We start from the raw sequence: 16,952 nt of genomic DNA on the forward strand, positions 1-16,952 counted from the left end.
AATTTGAAAGGGAAAAAGTTCAACTTTAAAAACACTGGCTACTTTAAGCTTTGCTGTGTATACTTTACCCAGCTTCTGATTGTAGTTTTGATCCTATCACACTTTTGATTGCAGTGCTGGAAGCAGGCACAGCCCTGTGATTGAATCAGATGTGTAACAGTATACAGTAATGGCAGCCTAACCTGATACATTTTAAGATTACATTACACATGCTTTCTAGGACTGGAGAAATCCACTGAGGTATGAGAAGCTTTTATAAGCTGTACAGTGGAGCTAGACTGGTGGTATGTTTGCAATAATGCTTCTTTGAAACTATTTTTTTCAGAGCTGGAGTGGGCAAGTCTTGAGAAAACAAGTGAAAGCTAGATTACAAATGTGCCAAAAAGGGATTTCTTAACTCACCACCGTGAGCACACCTAGATGCATGTTCAAAGACTTGTCCAACTGTGTTTTTTTTCTACAATTTTGTTTGCAAAAATGCCATCTAACATGTACTTGTTGCAGTTTGCTCCTGCTCTAAAGAGCAAGTGCATTAATGAAGTAAATCTGCAGGTGCATCTTTAAAAAATAGAATATCATGGAAAACTAGTTTGGTTTCTTGTGATTTAATTCAAGATGTGAAACTTCCTCCAGAGTTTGGAGGAAGATCAGAGAGGCAGTGATGATTTGAGGTGCCATGTTATCTGCTGCTCTTGATCCACAGAGCTTTATCAAGTCCAGAGTCAATGCGGTCAGATGTCTACCAGGAGATTTTAGAGTCCTACATGCATCCATCTGCTGAGAAGCTTTATAGAGTCACTGATTTCCTTTTCCAACAGGGCTTGACACCTGACCACAGGGAGGCCAAAATACCAAAAACTGGTTTGTGGACCATGGAATTACTGATTTATTGGACAGCCAACTGGTCTGACCTGAACCCTGTAAAGAATCTCTGAGGGAAGATGAGAGACTCAACTGTACAGACAAGCTGAAGGCTGCTATCAAAGCAACCTGGGCTTCATAACAACCCAGCAGTGCCACGGGCTGATTGGCTCCATGCCACGTTGCACAGAGGCAGTAATTCCTGCAAAAGGAGCTCCAAAATATTACGAGTGCATAAATGGGCATAAGACAAACATTCCTGTATTCTAAATCCTTTTTTGGACTGGTGTTTTGTGATATTCTAATATTTGGGGATTGGGATTTTTTGATTTGTGTGAGCTATGAGCCATAATCATCAACATTTACTCTAAAAAGTTTCACTTCTTGAATAAATCACAGTGAAAAAAAGTTTTTTCATGATAGTCAAGTTTTTTTTTAAATGCACCTGAATAAAGATAAATGAATGTAAAGACACTTTCATCAAATAAACACTAAAGCATCTTAAATAAATTACCCAACCTTTAACACAGAAACAGTCAATGATTGCCATGCTGTGACACATCATGTCCATTAGATGGCAACACTGTTGTGCTTTTCTTTGAGTCCTTTAAAGACAGATTTTTTATCATCAATCACCAAAATGATTAAATCACAACAAGAGACCTCCTCATACTCAACGCCCACATTTAATCAGACTAAACTGCAAAGCTAAGCATAATAGCCCCACATGAAACAAGCCACAGCCATCATAATGAGAGCGTTACAATCCACAGTGTGCTTCCACACCGGGGCTTCACTGATATCAGGGAGCTTCTCTGGTGCCTCAGGCGTGTCCTGGGCTTGGACCTGGGAGGTGCTGTCACTCCCACCACAGAACCGGCCGAGCACACCACAGATCCCAGACTTTCCCTCCTCTTCAGCCACTAAGAGGAGGAAGGAGAGGTTAGTGTTTTCTCTAAGTCTGTCTTTGTGGCTTCTTTTCTTTCTTCTCCTTCTCACCTTCTCTGCTGTTATTCTCCCTCATTTTGCCCTCAGCCTCTCTCCGTGCTGTCCTCCCTTTCTCCTCCTGCTCCCAGTCCAGGTCCTTTCTCTCCTCTTTGGAGTGACGCAGGCTGAACACCAGGCGATAAAGCTGTAAGGACAATAAAGTTAGAAACATTTATTTTAGAGCATTACCACATCTTTGTCTTTAGGTGGATCTGAAAAGAGTTGATATGAAGTCACCCACGTGTTGGTCCTCTATGGGCTGAGTGCAGTAGCTGATCAGCAGCACCAGCACCAAGGTACAGAAGAAGAGTATGATTGCAAAGTGAAGGTAGTGGATCCCACAAATCAAGAACGGGCAGTCAGAGGGGAAAATACAGCTCCCAGTCCCAAACCAGAACTCTGGTAGCATCCGGCACAGACCCATCAGCAGGCCGCCCATTAGGCCCCAGAACGCTCCCTGGAAGTGAGAGAAAATCACAGCTGACATGATTGTACTTGACAATTTACTACACAATATATGTGATTTAGTATTATATGATTGCAGTGGTCATCTCACAGTCTCATTGATCCTCTTTATAAATACAGCCAGGAGGAAGACTGCAGCAATCGGTGGGGCCAGATAACTGGAGATGGACTGGATGTAATCAAACAGCTGACCACTCTGGGCCGCCTGGACAACAGGGATCCAACAGATGCTGACAGCTACGATACACAAAACCCAGACTCTACAGAGGAGAAAAAGAAGGGAGATATGGGAGGTTGGTTAATGGTCCAAACCCAAGTATTTAAGCTTCTGAGAATCTCCTGCCTGGAACTTTTGGTACATGCTAAAGGTTGACTGGTAGCCCCTGTGGACTAAACCCTATGTCTATGATTGTAAAAAAGTTGCACTAGATCATTTCAACCCACAAAAAATTATTTGGAGTATGGTCATGAATTAATTTTTGAAATAAACACATTTATGAACTGTGGCAAAACACCAATGAAATTGTGCTCAATTTGCAAAAAGACAGCTTTTTTTTTTTTTTGTAATTTTCAGGAAATGTCAAAAATGGCATAAGGAAGAACTGATTAGATTTTGGGACTGATCTGGATCACCATCTGGATCCATGAATTTTTTTTAAAGGATTCTGTACTGCTGGGAGATAGGGCTAATGGCAGAGGTCTGCGCTGTTACCACTTTACACCAGGAGATGGCGGACATGAGTAACTTATCCAAAGTTTTGGAGTTTATGGAATTTCAAAGATGCACGCTTGGTCGAGGAGACAAGTCAGAGCGTAACAGAGAGAAAGACAGCGAACTGTAGCGAGAATACTCACAATGCTGGGAGGAATAGAGGAATATTCACCCTCTGCCATGACTTCCACACATAGCGAAACCAATGCTTTGCCTCACCGTGTCTCCACCCCACTGGGGAGGGAGTAATCGGCGAATTAGTTTTTGGGAGTAATCCGGATCACGGTCTGAATCCAGGAATGTTTTTAAAGGATTCTTCACTATTGGGAGATAGGGCTGATGGCGGAGGTCTGCGCTCTCTGAATGCTTTCCTAGTTTTATATGTAAAAGAATTATTGCTCTATCTCATTTGGTTACAATTTTACCCGCAGTTGAAAATAGAAAATGGAAGTGCCGGCGATCCCGTAGGTTTTCAAGGGTTAAAATTTGGGTATTCAGGCACAACTGCTGTAAGTCTCCAACAAGTGATAAATGATTAGCTTAAAAATTGAGCCATGCATTAAACTTGAAATTTTTTGTGAAATTGAACAAAACACTGCATGCCACATGCACGTGTGCTAACCACTAAATATTTACTCACTTTAAGGCAAGTCTGATGCCTTTAAGAAACAGTAAACTTTTTTATCTAGTATGAATCTGATGCTTTTTTGTGTTAGGTATATCCGAAACAACAGCACTATAATGCCTTTCAGGATTAGTACATCTTCATCTATGTAGAGTGCACAGTATGAGGGTTTTGGTGTTTTTGATTATTTTTTATACTGTGAGGACTCATTAAACTTTGGAGAACCTGTAGAAGCAGTGTGTGAGGCCCGTATGGAAAAATGTTAATGATCTGTCTGCGGTTATCATCATAGTAAAATATGTTCACTTTTCACCTGCCGACAATAATGAGCTCGCGCTCTGTGGCCTGTGGTCTGACACGAGTCCAGATGTCCATAGTGAACAGAGTGCTGCTGCTGTTAAAGATGGAGGCCAGAGACGACATGAGAGCGGCCAACATCACTGCCAGCATCAGGCCTCTCAAACCTGCATGGAAAGACCACGAGAAGACTGAGGATTTGTTCAGTTACTGCGGAAGAAAAATGGATTTAAATGAGGTTCATTCACTATAAAGTGGTAAAAAAAAAAACAAGATACAGCAGAGTTAAGCAAGTTTACATTCTGCAGCAAAAACAGTTTTGGTCTTATTGCTTATTTCATCATTCATACAGGCTGCACAGTTATTATGCCTCTGCACTGGCAATAGCCAGCAGCAGGAGGCACTATGTTCCATGTTGACCCTCTGTCAGCCTGCCCCACTATCAGTGCCTCAGTCCATCTGTGCCATTTTTGTGAATGCATTATCTTAAGAATGCTTAAAGGGATTTTTTTTCTTGTTACAACTTAGCAAAAATGTTCACTCTGATTCCAGGATGAACGGATTTGTTTTTGAAGGTCTTATGTCAGAATCGAGGGTGTTGAGCCTCGTTTTCATCTCTTGCTTAGAAAAAGAATACATTAAGAATGTTTTGATGGATTTTTTACAAACTTTGCATAAATGACAACCCTGACCAAGGATAAAATTATTAGATTATGGAAGGTAAAGGTCATTGGGCCTGGCTTTGTAAATTGCATTGGAAGGGAAAAAGAATAAGAACACAATTCAATAAGAAACTACATGGATAAAGACCTTTTCACATAACTCTATCCTTGTTGGTTAAATGTGAAACTTTTATAAAAAAAACCAACAAAATTACAGACCTCATTGTCTTGAGTTTAAGGCTTTGAAATACTTTTTAAAGTCTTAATTTTGGATGATTGATCAACTTTTAATGCTTTGTAACACCCTGTAATGTTTGGTATGTTGCTCATACCATTTGGCATGATTGACACCACCAGCTTTGGATAGGCGATGTTGGAGCAGCCCACCGCAGTGCCGCACACCTCCTTACACACTTCAGGGACAACACAGCCCACCTCATCTGCAGGTAGATGGAAAAATACACACAAAGTATGATAAATACTGATTTATTTCCTAAGAACTCAGACATATAGACATATATTTAATTCAAGGATCATCTTCAAACACTGACAAACACTTTTATGTGTAACTGAATAGAATCTGATGTTTCTCAGTTTTCTCTGTTTAAAGTCTAGTCACTAACCGGGGTAGAGGATTCTACTGATCATGCCAGGGAACACCATGAGGAACATTGGCAGCACTTTCAGGTAACCACACATGATGCAGCCGGCTTTGACATCAGTCAGACTACGAGCTGCAAGGCACCTCTGGACAATCACCTGCAGTTAAAAAGATAGGAGATATTATATGTGGACTCCTTATGTCATGGAGAACAGAGCCGTTAATAATGACTAAGGATTTGCTGTTAACAGTTTACAGAGCAGCACTGGAAGAGGATCACAAATTCTTCAAATCAGTCAAGATCTTTTGCACTGCAGCCCCTTGGGGGGTCCCGGACCCCAGGTTGGGAACCAGCATTCTAGGCCGTGTTTACTCCCTTCATCCACCCTTTACTGTGGCCTAAAGCAGAATATTTTCCCATGCCCTTGATAATGTGCAAGGACATCCAGAAAAGGACATGGGTTGTGCCAATCCCACCTTCCTGCCACTACAGATCCTACTTCAGCCTCAGTTTTTTTGCCCAACCATGCCTAAAAGTTCTGCAGAGTGGTGTATATATTGCTCAGTTTCTCTAGCTTTTCTTTTCAAGTTTCTAATTAAATGGTGATCAGTCAAATGATAACATAATGACAGATTCCACAGGTATACTGTCTGCATGGCTGTGATTGCTATGAGCACAAATGTGCCTTTTTCTTAGTTAAAACATTGTTGTTGTTGATGTACAAGGCCCTCTCCTCATGGTTGTCCCCCTAATAAGAATCAGTAAAGCTGGAAGACTGACATAAACATGAAATTGATGTGTTTTAGTGTATAGCAAAAGTGAAATCACTGTAGGAGTTGGAAGATTTACACAATAAATGCATCTTTGTGTTTTTAGACTAGATTTTCTATTTGACCTCCAATCAGTACAATTAATCTTAAGTCAGAAGACCTTCAAAAGTCAGTCGCTGTAATGCTACTCGAAGCTATTTACATGCACCAGCCACTTTATTAGGTACAGTTGTTCAAATTTTCATTACTGCAAATATCTAACGAGCCAATTACATTTCAGAAACCATCTTGACATGTTAATGATGATATCCTGAAATATAAAATGAGCATCAGATGGAGAAGAAAGCTGATCTAAGAGACTTTGGATTTGCAATGATTACTGAAGCTCTGACAGGCTTTCATTGTGTTTATGCCAAATTCTGACCATACTATTTAAATATTGCAGCAGAAATTGAGACTCATAAGACAAGACCACTCATTTTCTATGGTCCTGGCAGGCCAACTTCTTCAATTATTTGTTGACATATAATAGGCCTGATTTTGTCTCTGCTTTTGAATAATACTCCAAACATTATTCCACATCACTGAGTGGTGAAAAATGGACAAAATAATCCTCTCCTCTGTGGTTACAGATAGTTTCTATCATGTTTTTATCCATCTGTTACCTCCTGGCCTCATCTGTATATTTAAAGACATAGAGACATCAGTCACATATGCACACTAAGTGGAATTGAGGACTGTTTATTGTTTGATTTTCACCTGGTCAGTACACCAGTACCAGCTCCCCACTATGAAGCTCCCAAACAGCATTCCAGGCCAGGGCAGGTCTCCTGTGACGGGGTCCCTCAGCAGGCTAAAGGCGTCCTGTCTTGGGGTGTAGCAGTGGGTGGGGATGCTGTAGCTCTGAGGATCCAGCGAGGAGATGTTACTCGGCATGGCTGAGCTGTATCTGTCCAGCAGGGCGCTGTAGCCTCCGACTTTAGCGAAGGCTAGAAGTGAAAAAGAAAAAGATAGAGTCCTTTATCTTTTTGAGGTTCATTACAGAAAGATCCATATTCTATAGATCCATATTTTGATTTTCTCTGCAGTAGTATGAAAATCATTTCAGATTCACTGTAAGATAATGGTAGTCCAGTTCTGATTGCCTTGGCATGTAAACAGGATGTATTTGTTGTTTGAACTCAGCTCAATAGTCCAGAGCTGTGCTGATTTGGCCCTAGCTGAAGATGTGAGTCAGCTGCTGAGATGGCGTTTTCTTCTTAACGCATCACCAGCTGACAAAAGGAGGTGGATGTCATTTTCTCTCTCCAACGGTTTCTCCAATGCTTTTATCTCATCTGGACTACCTCCCTCTTTAACTTCGTCATGGTTGGTCTGAAACACACTGACGTGTTGTAAAAAATCTTTAAGTTAGCAGGGGGGGTTGTTGTGTCAGCTGGAGGTGGAGAGTTTAGAGGCTTTGCAGCGTCAGCATCCTGTAACAGCTGCAGTGAAATGAATGATTACTGACTCTGGTTAATCTCTGGTCTGATACGTCACTGCATGAGAAGGCAGTAAGGCTGGAGGATTTGATAAAAGGCAACAGCATGAAATGCGTGTCAATGTAAATTACATTAAAGAAGTTCATGTTTTACTTACAGAAGCCAGAGAGGACCACGGCCCCCACTATGATGACAAACGTCTGAACTGTGTCTGTGTACATCAGAGCAGCCAGGCCACCTGGTAACACACATACACAACAATTCATACACGTACAGAAATATTGATCTTTAAAGGGGTACACCAGTATTTTTTAAATCCCTACATAAAGGAGGGGAGGTTGAGAGAGATACATTTAAAGAAGCATGATCAAAATTAAAGCAGTGCTTCTGATCTTCAGTCCTTGAAGCAACGATATGTATGGATGTGGTTTGGTGCCGTGAAAGCATTGGCACTGTAGAAAACATACTAGTGCTGTGATCTCTCGCCCACAGACAACACACATTTTTGCTGACAAGCAGAGGGTGGTGAAGCCTGCAAAGATGTGAAAAGTCAAAGAACTATTGTGTATCGCCTCACATGGTACAGCACTATTACTGGGTTTTGACTGGAAGCATGCACAGCCCATTGTTTGTGAACTGTCTGCATGTTGAAATGGTGTCTATTAACCTTGCAAAGCAAACAGAATTGCCAGCCTCCTGTCAGCCATCAGGCAAAACCATCCCGTTAGTTGTAGTTTGTATCTATGGCCTGCATTGGAGCGATTAACTTGGATTTATCCACAGCCACAGTTTTAACAGAACTGTACCACATTAGCAAGGAGTCGCCTCTCTTGGCAGAGAAGATATTTTCTGCTGACCCTTGTTATTTATGAACACTGAATCAAGCTCCACTGTTCATATATTACAACAGCATTTGCCTGTCAAGCACAGGTAGGTCCTCTGCTGCAAGCATACAACCTCAATTTGTCTTGCCACTCTGATTGGTCCATAATGAATGTGATGGACAGAATGGTTGTCCACTCATCTTCCAAGTATTTTATAAAAAGTCTTGCCCTTCCCAGAAACTATCGATTGGAGGTTTTATACAATGTTAATTTCGTTAACCAAAACTATGATGAAAAATGTTCGTTAATGACCTTTTATCAAAGAAGAAGACAGACCTAACCTGGCACGCCATATAGATGTTTCACACATCCATCAGGTAAGCCACTCATAGACAGCATTTGGGAAAGGACAGAGCCTTTGAAAAAAACTCGGAGGGTGATTGGATGAATGTTCTGTCTGTCACAACTTTTCTGTTCAATCAGAGCAACAAAACACGTGACATAGCTGCTACCAAGCTGTGCCCCTTCAGAAGAGTAACTCCATTGAGATACGCATAACGTGAACTATGGTGACTGTAGACATGTCAGTACACACATTTGTCGTTTTTGAAAGGAAAACAACTCACTGCTGTTCTTTGTTAACCTTGAAAAGCAGTTGGATACACCTGTTTCCTTGTTTTTCATTGGTGAATCCATCTTGTAAAGCTCCTGTCTGAACCATTTGGGCCCGGATAGAAAGTGACAGGACAAATCAGCAACAAGGGCCAGTACGTTCAGGCGCGGTGGAGTCCTGACATAAGCAAGCAGCAACAAGACGCCAGTGCAATTATGGTGGAAGAGCTTAGCGTGGATGCTGCTAAAGTGCCAGTTTTATCAGAACTTGACAACATTTCTTTGTTAAAAGAAGAACAAAAAACAGCAATGATAAAAGTCGTGTACTGACATGTCTATAGTTGCCATGGTTCGCATTATTCCTCAGTAGCTGCACACACACACCTTGGTCACGGCTACGTCACGTGTTTTGTTGCTTTGATTGGCCCGTAAAGATGTGACAGACAATCACACGCCAAGTTTTTTTCAAAGCCTCTGTCCTTTCCTAAACGCTTAGTATTGAAGGTTTTCCAGATGGATGTGTTTCACACATCCATCTGACGTATGAGGTTAGTTCATTTTTCTTCTTTGTTCTTAGTTCATTGTTAAAAGTGACATATTTTACCCTTTTAAGACAAGTTTATATTGTTCTCACAGGTCCCCAAAACATGAATGTGAAGTTTATGGCTGAAAAAGACACTCCAGTATTGGATTTTTGCATGTCCGAAACCCCCTCTGTTTCAGCCCTGCTCAGAACAAGCAGTTTCTGTGTCTGTGGCTTTAAATGGACATTAGCTGTCTGACTCCGCCCCCTGATCACACCCCTTTCAGGAAATGGATGCAGCACTCATGATATTACAGACTTTTTTTTTTCCAAAGTTTAGACTGGGATTCAAACCATCAGTCTCCCAGGTCATAGTCAGCAGGGTAACCCACTGAGCTATCCAGCATCTCAGCTGCTAGCTGAGAGGAAAAAGAGAGGAGGGCGGAACTTTCCTCCAAGTGGGGGAGGGCCAACCAAACATGGGGGCGGGTGCTTAGGCCCCTGGTGAGGTCACTAGATGTAAAATCTGAGAACAGCTTGTTTCAGCACACATTTTCTGAAAGGTGGAGAAAGAGAGGAGAGGGAATGGATTTTTCTGGTATTTGAGGGGATTGTGGACAGGCCAGGGGCACAGATTTGTGTTAGAAAAGCCTGAAAATGTGATTTTTGCATAATATGTCTCCTTTAAGACCGGAACAGGACGAGCTAAAAATAGATAACTGATGACAAAAAATCTTGTTGTCACAGAGATGAGACGAGACTAAAATGTAGGTGCAGGACTGACGACACTCAGATTCAGTGACATTTCTCCTCTGTGTCCAACCTGCTGTCTGTCAAAACAAGCAGGGTGGCAGAGAGAGGAGCTGATAGGTAGATTAAACCTGTTGGTCTTCTCTGCATTCTAGAGGTAGTCTTTACAAGAAATTAAACTTAAACACAGCCAGCCTTTGAACTGTTGAAAATCTCCATTGGCTGTTTAGTAGCATAGACTCCTAATATTAGCTTCTGTTGCTGCTGTACAGTAATCCTCCTCAGTCTTGGTCTGAGTAGCAGTGATGAAAAAACACCTCCAAAACCTGACTTTTTTTAGTTAACAGAAAACTACTTGGAGCACAGGAGCTGCAGAAGCATCTGCAAACATACCTGTGACAGTGTACAAGGCTGTAATACACAAAAGGCTGACCACAGCCAGGTAGATGTTCCACCCCAGAGCCTGCTGGATAAACACCGCTCCTGCAAACATATCCACCTGTAGTGAGGCAGAGAGAGAGGGAGCTTGGACGTGAGGAAAAAATACACCGTTTATTTTTGTTTTGTGCTGTCAGAGAGGGTGACTCACTGAGATTTTGGTGAAAATGTAAAGGAACAAAGAGACAACAGAGAGGTAGAGGCTGATCCTGGTCCCTCCAAACCTTTTCTTCAGGTACTGGGGCATCGTGATTACCTAACACAGCACATTCACACAATGAGATTTTAACAGGGGTGAAGTAACTAATTACTTTTACTCAGATTACTGTAAGTGAGTAGTTTTTTTACTTCTACTTGAGTAATTTTACTTTTACTTGAGTTCTTTACTCTTGTAGTTTTCCCACATCTGTTGACTACTCTAAAGCTGGGGGATGTGTCAGCAGAGATTCCCATCATGCCCTTTGGCAGAGTGTTTAGATTTATGTTTTTCCTTATGTCAATATGTTGCCTGTTGTTGTTTGAGTTCTTTTGGTCATTTTTCCATTGGATTGTTGTTGTTTTTGTTGTTAGACACACTTGCACCATGTGTGAAATTATTCTCTGAGTTAGGGCTTCTGCCTGTGACTTAGGATGCATAGTGCACATTCTTCATCAGTATGCATTCCCAAGAGTTACTGCTGCTCTGTCATATTGTAAGATATTTAACACTTTCAAAAGTGTAGTTTAACTATATGTAGTGTGGAAAAATAGCAACTCTAGATTTAACTCTATGTGTAAAATCAACGCTTATTTGACTTTATTATAGAGGTGTGACTGTACCTGAACTACCTATTTGAAGATCTTTTCTCTTGCTTTTTCTTAAGGCCTTAGTACTTAAAGTAAACTTTAAATCAAATACTTTTTACTTATACTTGAGTAGATTTATAGACCACTACTTTTACTTTTACTTTTACTTTTACTTTTACTTTTACTTTTACTTTTACATAAGTAAATTTTAACCAGAGTAACTGCACTTTTCTTGAACATAGTAGTCATGTACTTTTTCCACCTCTGGATTTAAAATAATAAACTACAGGAGGGGCACTGGGTGAGCTGCTAACAACAGTTGAGGTGATAACTGAGGACTTCTTACCCCAGCTGTGAGGTAGACGGGTACAAACAACCAGCCAAGCAGCAGCACGATGAACAGAGCCTGACATGACCAAGTAAACATAAATGCTGTAAAAGACAGAAACTCTAGGGGAAGACACGTTGAATCAACACAGTGTGTTAAGTTCAATGGGTTTAGTGCACAATGATTCAAACTGAATATTTCTGTGACTTACAGTCCACTCAAATCCTCCCACAGCGATGCCACTCGCTGCTGCAGTTCCAGCCAAGCCCACAAAGTGTCCACTACCGATGTTGCTAGCAAACAAAGATGCACCAACCTGGCCATGCAAAAGATGGAGAGAAAATCATTCAACTACAAACCACAATTCCAAAAAAGTTGGGGCATTGTATGTAATGTAAATGAAAACAGAATACTGAGATTTGAAAATCAGTTTTGACTTATTTGAAAACACAACAAAATTGAATTTAATGTTTAAACTGATAAAAACTGGTTCTTTTTGGGAAACATATATACATTCAGAATTTTATGCAGAATGTGGCTTTGCATCGTCTTGCTGAAATAAGATGTCTGGATAGAAGCAAATGTTGCTCCAATGCCTGTATGCACCTCTCAGTATCAATGGATGCACTAATGCACCCGCACACCATCACAGATGCTGGCTTTTGAATTTTAAGTTGATGACAGTGTGGATGGTCTTCTTCCTCTTTAACCCAGAGCAGGGGCGGAGCCAGACATATTTAAAATCCGGGGCTAAGCCTGTACTAAAGATGGCAGGGGGTGGGCACTTTCCTAGAATCTTTTTTTGCATATCAGACAGTTTTATGCACTATTTTTCTGCACTTTTGAATTAAAAATTGAAATTCAAAATGCCAACAAACCTACACATGATCAGGCAAAAATAATGTTGTTCAACCTAAAAGAATATTTCATTGATAACATCATTTTTTTCTTAACCCATCTGAGCTAAAAGTGCCATTATCATTCTAAAATCAAGATACACCATGCTGAAGTCCAATGATTTTCACTTCTAAAAATGTCTTAAGTTTATATTTTAAGTGACATTGCATAGGTAAGGTAGGAATTTGGTGAAAAGGTTTATAACTGAAGCCTCACATTGTCAAACAAAGCAAATAAAAAGCAACAATTGGTGTAAGAGATATTTATCTACTCACAAAAGTGCTGAAAATTGTATTTTTAGAACAATTTTAAAGTATTTTTTATACTGCAGTAAGTATATAGATACGAAAAAGTATTAGGGCCATTAAAAATTGGCATTCATTTTTTAAAATTCTGCAAAAAGTCAAACTTCTGTCATTTTTATTATATTTTTAAAAAAATGCATACCTTTTTTTTTTTGTTAAATGTCCCTAAACCTTTCTTCATACATACAGTGCTTGACAAATTTATTAGACCACCACCCAAAGTAAGGTTGATGCCACAGCGGTCCTAAATTAACAGCATTGGTAATTACCAAAATCATTTTACATGTTTCTGCAATGGTTAATAAACCAATATGTAGAAGCTCTTTAACCCAAATGATATTTTTAATGCTAAAATATAATTATTATTGTTATCCATGAATTTTCAAATTTACTGATTTACAAAAAAAAAAAAAAAACTGAAAAAATAGTAAAGCACATTAATATTTCTTGATTAATATGTCAAATTATAGTTATTTACTTGCATTCCTGAACAGAAAAATAAGTTTTAGTGGCTGAATGTTATGCTTGATTCATTTCTGACTTCTCAAAGAAGCCCAGTGAGCCGGCTCACATTTGGGTTTAAAAAGGTGAATTCAGTTTGAAATCCCTCATTCCTGTTCAAAATGGTAAAACGTGGAGAGCTGACTGAAAATGAAAGAGTCTGCATTAAAGTACTTCATGATGCTGGATGGTCTCTGAGACAAATATGACAGCTGGTCTAATAAATCTGTTAAGCACTGTACGTCCTTAAAAGTAAAAAGAAAAAAAAAAGGTTTGATTTTTTTAAAACTACTTTAAAAATTACATTTCTATGCTGTGATCAGCAAGGCCATAACCAACATACTTACAACCAACCTGAAAGATTCGGGGCTTTTGAGAAAACATTCAGGGCTGAAGCCCCATAAGCCACCCCCTCGCTCCGCCTATGACCCCGAGGAATTGAGACACTTGTGCCATTATTTTTTTTAACAACAAAAGCCTTTCATTTTACATCATACTGAGTTATTTTGGGATTCAGAGTCGTTTCTGAGAACAAAATTATTAATTGTTATTAAGTTATTCTAATCATTATTTAACACATTCTTTACTTTAGTTTGCAAATCACTGATTTTTAAAAACTAAGTTAGGGCATTTATTTGAGAAAATGAGTGATGCTTTTTAGAAACTGCCTTGTCAAGACCTATGATTAAGATAATTGATTGCCCTCTAGTGGACAATGTTTATACCTGGGCTGTACCATGTTGTATTTTGCCTTTTCTTATCTTCAATAAGATAAGCTTTGGCTGTATAATGTGTTTTTTAGGGCTGTCAAACTGTCAGAATTTTTAATTGCAGTTAATCTCAGAATTTGTGTAGTTAATTGTGATTTATCTCTTCCCTTATTTTGCATTTAAATCTGTTTTTTGTTTCATTGTTGTTTTTTCCCACGCTCTCAAACTAAGGGTTTTTATAACTTTCTGATAGGATACAGACCTGCTTTTATTTTGAAAGCAAAATAAGAAACGTTGGGTTTGGGTAGATTGAAGATTATTACATAATCTTAACCTCAGAAAGAACTTGTCATGGATTGAAATAGAAATATGAGAGCAGTGGAAAGGTAAATGTTCAAAATAACAAGGTTTAGATGACTTTTACTGTCCACTGAGCTGTCTGGGAGTTTTTTTAGACTGAAATGAGACATTAAGGAGCAGGGTGGGCTTATTTTACATCACTGCAGCTGCAGGGAGATGCTGCAGTGGTTTAACCAAAGTGAACAGACAGGGACAATAAGGCATTAATGCACTAATATTAATGTATTAATGCTAACAGGCCTAATATATTATTTTTTCCATCACGGTGATTCACTCACCGGCCCCCAGGTCATAGTGCGCCCGGCCAGAAAATATCCCCTAACTGTCCCACGGTTGGTGCGAAACATGGACTAAAACGAAGAGAGAATCATTGTTTTCACAGTGTGTGAACTCTGTGAACTCATGGCATGCAATAATTATCAAATTATTATCACATCCATGTAGGTGGATTAACACAGGTGCGCTCACCCAGATGCCGACACCAATAACCATGATGAAGTATCCCAGGATGACGCAGATGTCTGCTGGGTTGTTGATGATCACTTTGTTTGATGAAGGAGTTTCCATGGTTACACGGACAGCTCAGTGCACTTCAATTAGCTTTTTTCAAGGCAACCTGCCTATATTATGCTGCAGCTATGCTTTCTAAAAGAAGCTAATGAAAAATCACCTGCAAAAACAGCCAAACATTGCTATGACCAAAGAGCTGGAGAGGAGATCCAGTGGAAGACTGATGCATGCAGTAGATTTAAGAGTGACTTTGAGGGTTGGTACTTTGGCCACTTATTAGCGGATTCAGCAGTTTTTGAGACTAATTAACTAAAGACTAATTATTAACGTCACATGATGGAAAACACCTTCAGTCAAATAGTTACACTAGCTTTCAACTATTTACTGGGGATGCACTGATTCAACACTGGTATCGACAAACATCAGACATCAGTCCAGTGGTGTGGTATGAACCAGTGATGGTAGCAGATGGGAAGCTGTTGTGTCACATCAATTTAATGTTAGCATCTACAAAACCCCACCACTGAGTCAAAGAAGAGATTTTTACTGGGCAGAAAAAGTGGCCTATTGGAAAAATCTGACTTATCTTCATGGTCAAACAAGTGAAAATGTTAGCACAGTGGGAGCCTTGCACTAAACCCTCTGGGGAGCCTGGGACTCAGTTGATGTTAATGTTATAATTCTGATTAGGACTGAACCTGATAAAAGTGGAAAAAATATTAATTTATATGGTTCTTACAGCAGTTTTTCTGCAGAGACCTGCATGGGTCCTAAGGGTGAGTTTTTGAAATAAAATCTGTATTGCTCAAGAAACAAAAATTCCACAAAATCAATGTTGTTAAAAATTTATTGACACATACAGAGCACTTTTAAATTCCCCCCAAACATTTCACTCTGCAATTCATATTTGGAAAATGTTCGATATTATGTGGTTTTCTTGTTATTATAGGGGCTACGTTATGAAAGAAATTGCCAAAAAATGAAAATAAAAAATTTTTAAAAATAAATGAAAGCTTTATAGTTCTGATTACGGCTGAAGCTGAGAAATGATTTAAGCTTTGAGAGTGGAAAAAATATTAATTGATATTATTTTTTTGGGACTTTTTCTGCAGGGACCCATTTGGGTCCCAAGGGTCCTAAAGTGTGAGTTTTTGATATAGACCTTGTTGTAATTTATTGGCTTATACAAGGCTCTTATCACTTCCCCCCCAAAACATTCCACTCTGCAATACATGATTTATATTTTGTGCTTTTCTTTTTAAAATAGGGGCTGCTATTACGATAAAAATGCCATGAAAATGTAAAAAAAAAAGTTAAAAACTTCATGGGTTTTATTAGGGCTGAAGCCATTTAAAGATTTAAGCTTTGAATTTGGAAAAAGTATTAATTTATATGATTTTTATTGCATTTTTTTTTTTTTGCAGCAACCTGTTTGGGTTCCAAAGGTGCTAGGTGTGATTTTTCCTGGGGGGACCCCAGAGGGTTAAAAAGGTATTGAAAAAACATCTAAATTGGCAGCTGGCTGAACTGTTATTGTAAACATTAGGGTCAGCTTTTGCTCTATTTTTTAAAATCGGTGCATTTCTACTGTTCAAAATTTGACCTTGTCCCAGTGGTGCCTGCCTTTAATGTCACATCTTATTCCTCTGATTGGCATACAGTGAATATGACAGAACATTTGTCCAATCACTCTTGAAGTTTTTCTGGAAAGGCTCCAACCCTGTCTGCTCTGTCAAAATCAGATATACATTAGTTTTTCAAAAATGAAAATAAATCTGAATTAGAAACACATACAGAGGCGTATTAGGGCCACTTAATAAAAGGTAAATAAAAAATTATGAGGATCCATAAACTTTTGAGCAAAAATGAAAAAAATTGCGGGATAAAAAGGAAATTTTTGAGACTATGAAGTCATATAGGACACAAACTCAGAATTTCGGAGTTTA

At 39.3% G+C, this 16,952-nt stretch overlaps 1 protein-coding gene across 1 annotated transcript; it reads right to left on the reverse strand.

Annotated features, from left to right (window-relative positions):
- Positions 1–1,569: 1,569 nt before the first annotated feature.
- Positions 1,570–15,063, reverse strand: slc5a2 (solute carrier family 5 member 2). Its single transcript, XM_041807669.1, has 15 exons — positions 14,965–15,063; positions 14,775–14,846; positions 11,935–12,039; positions 11,742–11,801; positions 10,761–10,865; positions 10,565–10,670; positions 7,620–7,700; positions 6,741–6,970; positions 5,233–5,368; positions 4,942–5,049; positions 3,964–4,114; positions 2,405–2,573; positions 2,090–2,305; positions 1,861–1,993; positions 1,570–1,784 (listed from the first exon to the last, which is right to left on the reverse strand). Exons 1-15 carry the CDS (start codon positions 15,061–15,063, stop codon positions 1,570–1,572), a joined length of 1,986 nt encoding a protein of 661 aa, XP_041663603.1.
- Between the last annotated feature and the right edge of the window lie 1,889 nt (positions 15,064–16,952).

This window comes from Cheilinus undulatus, linkage group 2, assembly GCF_018320785.1.
Source record: "Cheilinus undulatus linkage group 2, ASM1832078v1, whole genome shotgun sequence".
NCBI lineage: Eukaryota > Metazoa > Chordata > Actinopteri > Labriformes > Labridae > Cheilinus > Cheilinus undulatus.